Source organism: Xyrauchen texanus, chromosome 23 (genome assembly GCF_025860055.1).
Source record: "Xyrauchen texanus isolate HMW12.3.18 chromosome 23, RBS_HiC_50CHRs, whole genome shotgun sequence".
Lineage (NCBI taxonomy): Eukaryota > Metazoa > Chordata > Actinopteri > Cypriniformes > Catostomidae > Xyrauchen > Xyrauchen texanus.
This window is the reverse complement of record NC_068298.1, coordinates 18,916,855-18,930,118: the sequence shown is the minus strand read 5'-3', so window position 1 is coordinate 18,930,118 and position 13,264 is coordinate 18,916,855. Positions and strand designations below refer to the sequence as shown.

The 13,264-nt window shown below is 37.6% G+C and overlaps 1 protein-coding gene across 2 annotated transcripts in view; it reads left to right on the top strand.

Annotated features, from left to right (window-relative positions):
- The window catches only part of LOC127617144 (cytoplasmic FMR1-interacting protein 2-like), a 44,154-nt gene that overhangs the window by 23,273 nt on the left and 7,617 nt on the right, over window positions 1-13,264 (top strand). The window contains exons 8-24 of one of the 2 annotated variants that reach the window (XM_052089056.1): window positions 494-622; window positions 713-817; window positions 905-993; window positions 1,265-1,502; window positions 5,695-5,987; window positions 6,761-6,908; window positions 7,258-7,411; window positions 7,500-7,656; window positions 8,074-8,170; window positions 9,501-9,577; window positions 10,226-10,334; window positions 10,531-10,650; window positions 10,767-10,966; window positions 11,044-11,131; window positions 11,210-11,353; window positions 11,519-11,609; window positions 12,314-12,444. In XM_052089056.1, coding sequence (XP_051945016.1) covers window positions 494-622; window positions 713-817; window positions 905-993; window positions 1,265-1,502; window positions 5,695-5,987; window positions 6,761-6,908; window positions 7,258-7,411; window positions 7,500-7,656; window positions 8,074-8,170; window positions 9,501-9,577; window positions 10,226-10,334; window positions 10,531-10,650; window positions 10,767-10,966; window positions 11,044-11,131; window positions 11,210-11,353; window positions 11,519-11,609; window positions 12,314-12,444 — 2,370 coding nt within the window. Of the gene's footprint in view, window positions 1-493; window positions 623-712; window positions 818-904; window positions 994-1,264; window positions 1,503-5,694; window positions 5,988-6,760; window positions 6,909-7,257; window positions 7,412-7,499; window positions 7,657-8,073; window positions 8,171-9,500; window positions 9,578-10,225; window positions 10,335-10,530; window positions 10,651-10,766; window positions 10,967-11,043; window positions 11,132-11,209; window positions 11,354-11,518; window positions 11,610-12,313; window positions 12,448-13,264 lie in introns of both variants that reach the window. The other variant, XM_052089054.1, reaches the window with a different exon arrangement.

Below are 13,264 nucleotides of genomic sequence, written 5' to 3'. Positions count from 1 at the left end.
GTCACACAGCGCTAATCTGTTTTCAAAATGAAGCACACTAAAGAACATTATGAAAGCCAAAATGAATGAATTTCTATTCAGCGTTATGGTAAGGTTGATTTCAATTTTTTTTTTTTTTTCTCTGACTGTTTGTCAAGTTTCAAATAAAGAGAAAATTATATAAGTAGTTTTTATGTATAATGTATTTATTTTACTGTCTGGATTTTCAAAAAATACACATTACAATTGGGTTATTTTTATATTTACCAATTTTTATTGATTTAAAAAAAGAAAAGAAAAAGAAAACAAGAATAACTATATTGTGATATATATCATCATCATGATATAAAATTGCTCCTTATCTTGATATAATATTTTAGTCATATTTCCCACCCCTAGTCACTATGTTCATTAATATATGCATTTGCCTTTGCCTATTCGCTGTTTGCTGTAGTTGTTCTTTGTTTGGAAAGTTGTGTGCAATTTTACATATTTGTTTGATGTGTTTGTGCAGTGTCTGCACCAGCAGCTAGAGGTGATTCCAGGTTATGAAGAGCTGCTGGCTGACATTGTCAACATCTGTGTGGATTACTATGAGAACAAGATGTACCTGACCCCCAGTGAGAAACACATGCTGCTAAAGGTCAGCGCTGCTGTCCATGCCTTTTAACTTTTTTAGCTTTCTCAGCTAAAAAATAACTCTTACAAATGAAGGCATATCTCTGTGTTTTAGGTCATGGGTTTTGGCCTATACTTGATGGATGGAAATGTCAGTAACATCTACAAGCTGGATGCAAAGAAAAGGATAAACCTCAGTAAAATTGACAAATTCTTCAAGGTGAAGAAAAACTATCCAGTTCTTATGATATTGTACATTTTTTCTGTCAAAATCCTCTGGTTTTAACCTGTTTGGATGTCATCACAGCTCCAGGTTGTGCCTCTGTTTGGAGACATGCAGATCGAGCTGTCACGGTATATAGAAACAAGTGCCCACTATGAAGAGAACAAGTCCAAGTGAGTACTCGTGTCAGCGAGTTGAGTGGAAAGCGCCACTCAGGTCTAGTTGTTTTTGTGTTTTTACCACAAGTATATGCTTGTCTCTCTCTCTTTCTCTCTCTCTCAGTTCAATTTAAAGTACTTTATTGGCATGATTGTGTTAGATACAATATTGCCAAAGCATTAATACACAAAACAGATAATGACAAGACAAATAATAATAATAAAATAGTAACAAATAACAATACAAATAGAAATCTCTCTCTCTCTCTCACTCTCTCTCTTTCAGGTGGACCTGCACTCAGAGCAGCATCAGTCCACAGTATAACTTGTGTGAGCAGATGGTGCAAATAAGAGAAGATCACATCCGCTTCATTTCTGAGCTGGCACGCTACAGTAACAGTGAGGTGGTGACCGGCTCTGGGCTGGACAGTCAGAAGTCGGATGAGGAGTACAAGGAGCTATTTGACCTAGCCCTCAGAGGACTGCAGTTGCTGTCCAAGTGGAGCACTCACGTCATGGAAGTGGTACGTGTTTGATTGCCTTCATACTGCAAAACATCCTTTTCTTAAACTGTATTTTATCTTTTCTAGTAAAAATATCTAAACATTATTTAAAGAGAAAGTTCACCTAAAATTGAAAATTCTGTCATAATTTACTTACTCTCATGATGTAGTATAGCACTAAAATAATGCAAGTGCTTGCGTGAACGTGTGCCATTGTGCTCATGCAACAGACTTTCACTGAAAAATCACTTTGATTTTTTATTTGTTTCTCACCAAAACCTCTCATATGCCTTCAGAAGGTTTGTAATATGATGCACGAGTTACATTGACTACTTTATTGATACTTTTGTGGTCCATTTTTTAACCTTTAAAGTAAGTCATTATCCACTGCCATGATATTGTACAGATGGACCAGGGTATTCAATAAATATTCTCCTTTTATGTTCTACATGAATAGAAAGTCATTCATACATGTTTGAAACAACATGAGGGTCAAGTTACTTTTATTTGTATAGCACATTTCACAACACACAGCTTTGCAAAAGATTATGCTGTAACAGAAAATGATGTTGTAATGTCTCAAGTTCTCATTGTGCAGTTTAAAAGAATAACGTGATTGAAAAGCATGCAAAAATTACTGAGTGCACCTTTAAAACTGAGAAAAGCAATTTGCCATTAGGGTAAACAATTGAACTTAATTCAAGATAAATTCTCTGAAAACAAGTCTTAATATCTCACACAAATTTCCTTCTCAAGTAAATTCAGATTAGGGAGGATGTATATATATATATATATATATATATATATTATTAGCCACAACATTAAAACCACCTGCCTAATATTGTGTAGGTCTCCTCATGCCACCAAAACAACACCAACCCGCATCTCAGAATAATATTCTGATATTATATTCTTCTCACCACAATTGTAAAGTGCGGTTATCTGAGTTACTGTCTGACCTTTCTCTGTTAACTTCTCTCATCAACAAGGCATTTCCATCCACAGAACTGCTGCTCACTGGATGTTTTGTGTTTTTGGCACCATTCTGAGTAAATTCTAGAGACATTAGTTACAGAAATATTCAGGCCAGCCCACCTGGCACCATCAATCATCCATGTGATTATCTAATCAGCCAATCGTGTGGCAGCAGTGCAGTGCATAATATCATGCAGATATGGGTCAGGAGCTTCAGTTAATTTTCACATCAACCATCAGAATAGGTAAAAATGTAACTCAGCGATTTGGACCTCAAGATGATTGTTGGTGCCAGATGGGCTGGTTTGAGTATTTCTGTAACTGCTGATCTCCTGGGATTTTCATGCACAACAGTCTCTAGAATTGACTTGGAATGATGCCAAAAACATCCAGTGAGCGGAAGTTCTGTGAACTGAAATGCCTTGTTGATGAGAGAGGTCAACGGAGAATGGCCAGACTGGTTCGAACTGACAAAGACTGTGAGAACTCAGATAACCATTCTGTATAATTGTGGTGAGAAGAATAGAATCTCAGAATGCTATTCTGAGATGCGGATTGGTGCTGTTTTGATGGCACGATGGGGACCTACACAATATTAGGCAGGTTGTTTTATTGTTGTGGCCGTTCGTGTATGTATATATATATATATGTATATATATATATATATATATATATATATATATATATATATATATATATATATATATATTAGGGCTGTCGATTTAACGTTTATTCATTTTATTAAAAATCATGTGGTAAAAATATTAATGCAATTAATCGCACTGCCCCAGGACCATAATAAGGAAGATTCCAGAGAAATGCAAGCTTGTAGTACCACCTGTTTACTCCAGAGGGCAGTAATTGAAATTTCATCTGTGTGGCAACATGCAGTTTATACATTCAAGAAAATAACCATCCAGCAGACAGGGCAACACAAACATGTGTTACGTTCTTGCGTTCAAAACACTTGATGGAGCGCAAATTTGAACTAAGGGATCTCAAGATGTGTTCTAAGCATTAAACTATATTTAACTTGACACAGTGACCTAAAAAAAAAATGTTTATGACGCAACGCACCTAAGATGCTACACAAGCATGTCTGATGCAGGTGTAAATTGATGGGACAAAGCCTTCATAATAAATCTCGAACTGATTGACAAATTCACTTGTGTAAGGGATTCCTGTGAACTGTATGCCAATGATTGGCTTATGATCAATAATATGGTAGTAAACAATACATTGTATTCTAAAGCTGCTTTTTGTATGGTCTTATCAATGATTAACTCTTCTACCACAAGAATGTAATGCATTTTAATTATCTGAATATTTGTATATATATATATAATTTTTTAATATTTAAAGATTACCATGTATAATTATTTCATCATATATTGAAATATTGTTATATGAGGGGCTTTCTCAGCAAATATTTGTATATGCGATTAATTAATCGGGACACCATGTAATTAATTTCATTAAAAAAGTGTATCTATTGACAGCCCTAATTATATATTTATATATTTATATATATATATATATATATATATATATATATATACAGTGAGGAAAATAAGTATTTGAACACCCTGCTATTTTGCAAGTTCTCCCACTTGGAAATCATGCAGGGGTCTGAAATTGTCATCGTAGGTGCATGTCCACTGTGAGAGACATAATCTAAAAAAAAATCCAGAAATCACAATGTATGATTTTTTAACTATTTATTTGTATGATACAGCTGCAAATAAGTATTTGAACACCTGTCTATCAGCTAGAATTCTGACCCTCAAAGACCTGTTAGTCTGCCTTTAAAATGTCCACCTCCACTCCATTTATTATCCTAAATTAGATGCACCTGTTTGAGGTCGTTAGCTGCATAAAGACACCTGTCCACCCCATACAATCAGTAAGAATCCAACTACTAACATGGCCAAGACCAAAGAGCTGTCCAAAGACACTAGAGACAAAATTGTACACCTCCACAAGGCTGGAAAGGGCTACGGGGAAATTGCCAAGCAGCTTGGTGAAAAAAGGTCCACTGTTGGAGCAATCATTAGAAAATGGAAGAAGCTAAACATGACTGTCAATCTCCCTCGGACTGGGGCTCCATGCAAGATCTCACCTCGTGGGGTCTCAATGATCCTAAGAAAGGTGAGAAATCAGCCCAGAACTACACGGGAGGAGCTGGTCAATGACCTGAAAAGAGCTGGGACCACCGTTTCCAAGGTTACTGTTGGTAATACACTAAGACGTCATGGTTTGAAATCATGCATGGCACGGAAGGTTCCCCTGCTTAAACCAGCACATGTCAAGGCCCGTCTTAAGTTTGCCAATGACCATTTGGATGATCCAGAGGAGTCATGGGAGAAAGTCATGTGGTCAGATGAGACCAAAATAGAACTTTTGGTCATAATTCCACTAACCGTGTTTGGAGGAAGAAGAATGATGAGTACCATCCCAAGAACACCATCCCTACTGTGAAGCATGGGGGTGGTAGCATCATGCTTTGGGGGTGTTTTTCTGCACATGGGACAGGGCTGACTGCACTGTATTAAGGAGAGGATGACCGGGGCCATGTATTGCGAGATTTTGGGGAACAACCTCCTTCCCTCAGTTAGAGCATTGAAGATGGGTCGAGGCTGGGTCTTCCAACATGACAATGACCCGAAGCACACAGCCAGGATAACCAAGGAGTGGCTCTGTAAGAATCATATCAAGGTTCTGGCGTGGCCTAGCCAGTCTCCAGACCTAAACCCAATAGAGAATCTTTGGAGGGAGCTCAAACTCCGTGTTTCTCAGCGACAGCCCAGAAACCTGACTGATCTAGAGAAGATCTGTGTGGAGGAGTGGGCCAAAATCCCTCCTGCAGTGTGTGCAAACCTGGTGAAAAACTACAGGAAACGTTTGACCTCTGTAATTGCAAACAAAGGCTACTGTACCAAATATTAACATTGATTTTCTCAGGTGTTCAAATACTTATTTGCAGCTGTATCATACAAATAAATAGTTAAAAAATCATACATTGTGATTTCTGGATTTTTTTTTTTAGATTATGTCTCTCACAGTGGACATGCACCTACGATGACAATTTCAGACCCCTCCATGATTTCTAAGTGGGAGAACTTGCAAAATAGCAGGGTGTTCAAATAATTATTTTCCTCACTGTATTTGCAGTATTGACATTTCAAGTCTCCATCTTTCTTAGAATGAATCATTTTTAAATGTTTTATTCTTTCTGTAGTACTCTTGGAAACTAGTCCACCCAACAGATAAGTTCTGTAATAAGGACTGTCCGGGTACAGCTGAGGAATATGAACGTGCTACACGCTACAACTACACCAGCGAGGAGAAATTTGCCTTGGTGGAGGTCATCGCTATGATCAAGGGTCTTCAGGTTCTGATGGGGCGGATGGAAAGTGTATTTAACCAGGCCATCAGGCACACCATCTACTCTGCCCTGCAAGACTTTGCACAAGTCACCCTAAGAGAGCCGTTGAGACAGGCTGTGCGCAAAAAGAAGAATGTTCTCATTAGGTAATGTGAACAAAAAATCTCAGACTTTACATAATACTTACATCAGGGCTATTCAACTTCATCAACAAGTGGACCAGATGGAAAAATTCTTCAGGGCATATATTTTGTTAATGAAAGCCTTCTATCTTATTCTGTGTTATAGTAGGCATATAATATTTGTTCACTATATAAATAAAACATCTGTGTTTATAGCTTTAATTTTTCCTTTTAAAACAATTCAGCAGGAAAATTCTGAAGAAAAAAAAAACATGCTTGCAAAATTGGTCCATAACAGAGAGAGTAAATCATCACTAAAAATGTTATTGAACAATAACAATGAAGTTTGTTATAGATGCAATGATTTAACATTTTGACTGTTTTAATCAAATGTTTTCTTGACCAAAATAATGACTAGAACTTCTGTTTCTCCAAACTCTCTCTTATCAGTCATCCATGATATTATTTCTTTAATCTTCCCATTCAGTCAAAATGATAAATAATGACTTTTTGTTGCACAACATCTGAACGCATCTAAAAAATGCTGCGCACCTGCACAAGACACTGTAAAATCATCAAGATGTGGTGTGACCAGCCCATAAGACATCTGACAACCTGACACAGACCACTGAAAATTTCAAATGGGCCAGATGTGGCCCAAATATGCCTGACTTACATAATACATAACAGGATTTTCTCCTTAACAATAATAATAATGGCTTGCACAGCAATTTATACATATCACTGCAATATGATGTTCAGTTATAATGAAATATATTGTATCTGTTTCTTTGTAGTGTTCTTCAGGCCATACGTAAAACCATCTGTGATTGGGAGGGGGAAAGAGAACCCCATAATGACCCTTGTCTGAGGGGAGAAAAGGACCCCAAAGGAGGCTTCGACATAAAAGTGCCCCGTCGTGCTGTTGGCCCCTCAAGCACACAGGTATGTCACGTTTACATCTTTATAAGTATCTTTAATGATAGTCGGCATGCTGTATTAACTTTTGCTCTCTGGAATACTTGATTCTGGTTATTCACAGCACTTTGCCATCAAATAGTTATGTGTAATGAATTGAATTCATCAGAATTCAGAGTTTCATTTCTCTCATAGCAGTCTGCAGCCTCTTCTCACATATTCAAATAGTTTAATCTTTATATTTCATATTTGATGTCCATTATAGAGCACATCATCCTGAAAGGCTTTATGTTGTGATAATGACTAACTGATTGTACATTATCCCTTTTTCTGAGTTCATTTGAGCAGTGTCTTTCTGTTCCTTTATATCCTGCAGCTCTATATGGTTCGTACCATGCTGGAGTCTCTAATCGCTGATAAAAGTGGCTTTAAGAAGACTCTTCGCAGCAGTCTGGATGGCCCCATCGTTCAGGCCATAGAGGACTTCCACAAACAGTCTTTCTTCTTCACCCATCTCCTGAACTTTAGTGGTAAGAAACAGTTAGATCATCTTTATATCAAGCACATATCCATGGATTTCTCTTATGAACTTCTCATTCTCTCCTGATATGTTGTCAGAAGCCCTGCAGCATTGCTGCGATCTGTCCCAACTCTGGTTCCGAGAGTTCTTCCTAGAGCTCACCATGGGCCGTCGCATCCAGTTCCCTATTGAGATGTCCATGCCATGGATCCTCACTGACCACATTCTGGAGACCAAAGAACCCTCCATGATGGAGTATGTGCCACATACTGTTTACACAGCTCATCCTGGTTATTAAAGCTGTAGTGTGTAGTCTCTGTGCTACAAGTATCACCAAATGGAATTGTAAACGTTTTCTCGAACACTCTTCCTGCCTGCTGTTACTGTAGTTGGACAAAAAGAAAGTCCTGCCCCAAACTTACGCCTTTGGTTGAGTCTGTGGCAATCTTGTCGGGATGCTCGAACAAACAGAGCAATGTTGAAAGTGTTAGAGAGCCGAAGTGTTCACATTTTTGGGGGAAATCAGACTTGAAATGGCTTCCTTATAGTTGTCTCGGCATATTAAGCTGGGATAGGAGAAAATAGTACTTCAGCTTTTAGGTGCAGTATATCAATATTAGCCAATTGTTTCTGAAGTTTTTGACGTAATTCTTTTTTTTTTTTTTTTCACAGATATGTGTTGTATCCGTTGGACCTTTATAATGACAGTGGTTATTATGCCCTCACCAAGTTCAAGAAGCAGTTCCTCTATGATGAGATAGAAGCAGAGGTAAAGGATTTATTTTATTGTAGGGCTGTCGATTTAACGTGTTAAATAAGTGTGATTTATTATATAACACATTAAAAAATTTATGCAATTAATCATGCTCCCTGATGCGTAGGTAAATTCCATAATGAAAGTATAGATTTACCTACCATACGAGCAATTCAAGCTTGGAAGTGCATCTGTTTTTACATTCCACACCAATAGGTAGCAGCACACCTCAACACCTCATAAGCAGTGCAGCCACAGAATGATGCTGCATTCATGTGCTATCGGAATGATCCCACTTCCCACTTCTGAAGTAGTAATTACGAGTATGTCACGTTCAAATGCTTTGTTGTGGGAAAAACGTCAGATATATTTTTTTTGAGTAACTTTTATTTTGACACCATAAAATATATTACTCGGCTTGCGGATGATTAAATGGAATTTTGGTCAAGTGTAAGCTATTTTTAGGGTGTAAATGCATGTACAACATGCATCAATAGGTCGGTGATATACATAAATTAATATGACCAAAACAGTAAGCGCTAACAATTAGATATATTTCGAAAAATGTACAAGATCTGTCATTCACTATAGAGACCGTACTCCCCTCTGCCATGTTGAAAGCTTACGACTTCTCCCATCTCGGAAATTCGGGTATCAAAATTATCTTAGAGTTTCCCAGTCGTAATTATGACTTGAGGGGTCGTTCATGTGAAACTTCCAAGTGGGAAACTCGTATGTATGATAATTCCGATAGCACGTGAAGGCAGGATGAGAAACGCTCAATTAAGAGGAAGTACAACAAAATACGGGAAACTTGAGACATGATTTTCAAAGTTTCTACTGCTTTCAACTTGACACAGTATTCTAAAAATGCAGTGTTTATGACACTGAATACAAGTGAAATGCTCCAAATGCATCTGTCTGAGGCTCACACATATACATAGAGTGACAATAAAAAAATAACACAGAAAGAACACAAGAACTGTTCTTAAGTCACTTTTTGTGTTGTCTAATGAATGCTTTGTTCATCTGCCAAGAAAAAATGCTATTTATTTCAAACTGATTTTCAATCCGTATTATATATGTATTATAGGCCCTACATATAATGTTTAGAAATATCTTAATTATTAAGCATTATGTATATAAATTATCTTCATTTGGGGGCCTTTCTCAACAAATAATGATGTATGTGATTAATTAGGTTAATTAATCTGCATGTCTTGTAATTAATCTGATTAAACATTTTAATCGATTGACAGCCCTATTTTATTGCTTCATCCATGTTTATTAATGTAGTGATGTGTCAGTCATCCCAAAACTAAAGTGTTCTATAATTTTTGTTTAGGTCAACCTGTGTTTTGATCAGTTTGTTTACAAATTAGCTGATCAGATATTTGCCTACTACAAAGCAATGGCTGGAAGGTAAATTATCCCTGTCTCATGTTTAATATTTCAGTGCTGTTTCTCAAGCAAGTTCATTTCACAAGTCAAAAGAAAGATATTAAGGCCTATTCACAACCAAATTTTGCAAGACTAACTGCTAATGAAATTCTATTCACACCGAGACTGAAACAAATAAAATAAAAAAAACATTTTGCCCCTGTACAACAGGGGGCACTGTTGCAGTTCTAGCAACATATTTAGTTTTCCTGCTTGGACCTTAATCAGCTGTCAGTGCATAAGATTAATATTTTTTAATGCCAAAACATTTATATAATTAATTTAACAATAATGTTTAATTGTGTTCTTGCCATGTTTTTGATACATTTTAAGAAATATAGAATCTGAGTTTTTTTATACAAGTGAGATGAGTAAAGAGCGCTGTTGCATAAATATACAGTATGTCCTCTTTATATTTTCAAATGTATTTTGCTACGAGAATATTCCAAATGAACTGAGGAACCGAACTGATGTGTATAGCGCCATGTGAATACACTGTTTAGAGTCAAATGTTCGTTCTGAACATTCACTCCCATCGGGAAAAAATAAATTTGGTATGAATAGGCCTTTAGTCTGCTACAGATTACTTAAATTTTTGAATAAACGTGTGGTTTTGTCTCTGTCTCGCAGTGTCCTTCTAGACAAACGCTTTCGTGCAGAGTGTAAGAACTACGGTGTGATCATTCCTTACCCTCCATCAAACCGCTACGAGACGCTGCTCAAACAGAGACATGTGCAGGTGCGTCACAACTCCACCAGTTACAGTATGAAACTCATTAACCAAAACACTGGATAAGATCAGAAAACCTGTGAGATTGAAATGCAGTCATTAAGAATCAGTTTGTCCATTTTGAATGTGAAAAAGACACATAAACTGTTACACTGGATGCTCTGAAAATATGAATATACACAGCATATTTGTATTTGTTTTATAGCTGCTGGGTCGCTCTATTGACCTGAACAGATTGATAACCCAGAGGATCTCAGCAGCCATGTACAAATCTCTGGATCAGGCCATCAGCCGCTTTGAGAGCGAGGACCTCACCTCCATAGTGGTAAGAAGCTGCAAACTTGCGGACAATTTTCCTAGCCATTTGTACATCTTAAATTTTTTAATTTAACAATGATCTAGAAATTCAAAGACTCCAAACTTGGCTTGTGTGTGTTTCAGGAGCTTGAATGGCTGATGGAAATCAACAGGTTGACTCATCGTCTGCTGTCTAAGCACATGACACTGGACAGTTTTGATGCCATGTTCCGTGAGGCCAACCACAACGTGTCTGCTCCATATGGTCGCATCACTCTGCACGTCTTCTGGGAACTGAACTTCGACTTCTTACCAAACTACTGTTACAATGGTTCCACCAACAGGTCTGTGCACATATATGCATTTCATTGTGTAGATGGATTATAATGTTGACAAGTGCTATTTGTCCACTGTGAAATAGGTTTGTGCGGACAGCCATTCCCTTTACCCAGGAGCCTCAGAGGGACAAACCGGCCAATGTCCAGCCTTACTACCTGTATGGCTCAAAGGTCTGTGGGCAGCATTTTTATACATGAGACATTCAACCAGTCATGAATTTTAATTTTAATTTATTTATTTATTTTTAGCCTCTGAACATCGCTTACTCCCACATCTACAGTTCCTACCGGAACTTTGTGGGTCCCCCGCACTTCAAAACAATCTGCCGCCTTCTTGGTTACCAGGGCATCGCTGTGGTGATGGAGGAACTGCTCAAGATTGTCAAGAGCTTGGTATTTTGTCTCTCTAATTTTATGAATCAATCAAGGTGATTGTTGTTGTTGTTGTTGTTTTTTCTTTCTTCTTGAAATTCATGTTACCAAGTGTATCTTCCAAGCAGGCATATGGGGTTTATAAACCACCCTCAATATCTGTTCCTGTCCATCTTTCTCTTCCAGTTGCAGGGCACCATCCTGCAGTATGTGAAGACCCTCATAGAGGTGATGCCCAAGATCTGCCGTCTCCCTCGTCATGAATATGGTTCACCAGGTGAGATCAGTACCACCATCACTACACAGCTTACCACTCCTTATACTTTCTCAGTCAGTCTGACAGTGATTTGCCAGTACAATCAGTTTAGAGCCACAGTCTAATGATTTACATGTGCTGTAGTGTCATGCAAGCTTGTATGAGGAGGTTTTTCCCTATTTTTCCAACTCCTGGGATTTGGTTTAAGTGACGGCAGTGCAGAGAATAATTTTTATGATGGAAATTACACACTTTAAAACATCATTGACAAGTGCAAGTAACCTTTTTATGTTCGCTGACACATAGAGGCAAAGATCAGTGGTTTTCAAATGGGGGTTCGGGGACCCCCAGGGGGGTGATAGAGGGTCCGCAGAAATTTTGAGAGGAAATGTAAAGATTTTACAAAATGTATGACAGAAAAACTAAATAATAATAATAAAAACAAGCTGCAAAAAAAATAAAAATGAACTGTTAATTCCTTCCTTGTAACTTTTAGGCTATATGTTCATTAATAGGTATGAACATATAGAAACATATTGTACATATTGTTTATATATTATCTTTCTAGGGATTTTGTCATTGTCACTTCTCAGCTTGCTCAGTGGTTGAATTCCATTTGAAAAAGTGTCAATTTACTGAATTTATTTAAAATAGTAAACTATATGTCAGATCTCTGCCTGGAATGTTTTTGATTCTGATAATATGTGATGTGGAATGTTTGTCAGGCATCCTGGAGTTCTTTCACCATCAGCTGAAGGACATTATCGAGTACGCTGAGCTCAAGACTGATGTATTTCAGAGTCTGAGGGAGGTGGGCAATGCCGTCCTCTTCTGTCTGCTCATCGAGCAAGCTCTGGTGAGACCTTAACATTAGTAGCACTCTTGATCTTTGATTCACTGACTCACATGCTGTAAAGTGTTTATGTAGTTAGTCTTGTTCAGTTTTTCTGATATAGAACCTCACCCGTTCAAACGAATTTATATTTTAGGAGTTGCATCCTGTAATTGTTATCAAATAATATCAGCAATTGATTGGTGATGTTTCCATTATTTAGGTTTGCCAATATATAACATAATATTCTTATTGCTTTTCATGAAAGTGTTTTACTGACACACCAAAATTCAAGGCACTTGACCTGACTCAGCAGGGCTTCGCTAACCTGCTGCATAAAAAGCCAATTTTTTATTTGCAGAATGTGTGTGTGTGTGTGTGTGTGTGTGTGTGTGTGTGTGTGTGTGTGTGTGTGTGTGTGTGTGTGTGTGTGGGTGCATGCGTGAGCATGCTCCAGCTATCTCTCTTCTGAGATGCATGTGTGTTGATGATATTGAGTGTGCATATTAATGATTTACTGTGTGTATGTTAATGAGTGTGTGGGTGGAGGACAGTCCTGCCGTCTGCCTCTAAAAAGCAACTTTATTTCTCATTACACGCTGGCAACAACAACAGGTGGTAAGGAATTAGGCCTCATTCATACAACCTAACCACAAAACCACTGAACGCACACTCTTGCTGGTTTCTATACTTTTTCTTTAGTCACTTTTGTGCTGTGTTCTGCCATGGATTCAAGGATGTAAGCTACACACAAAAAAAACTTGTGCAGTTACAATATGAAGTTGAATGGTGAAGTTTGGATTTTGCATTATGCTCATTGTGTTAATATTAAAAGGCTTCTCCA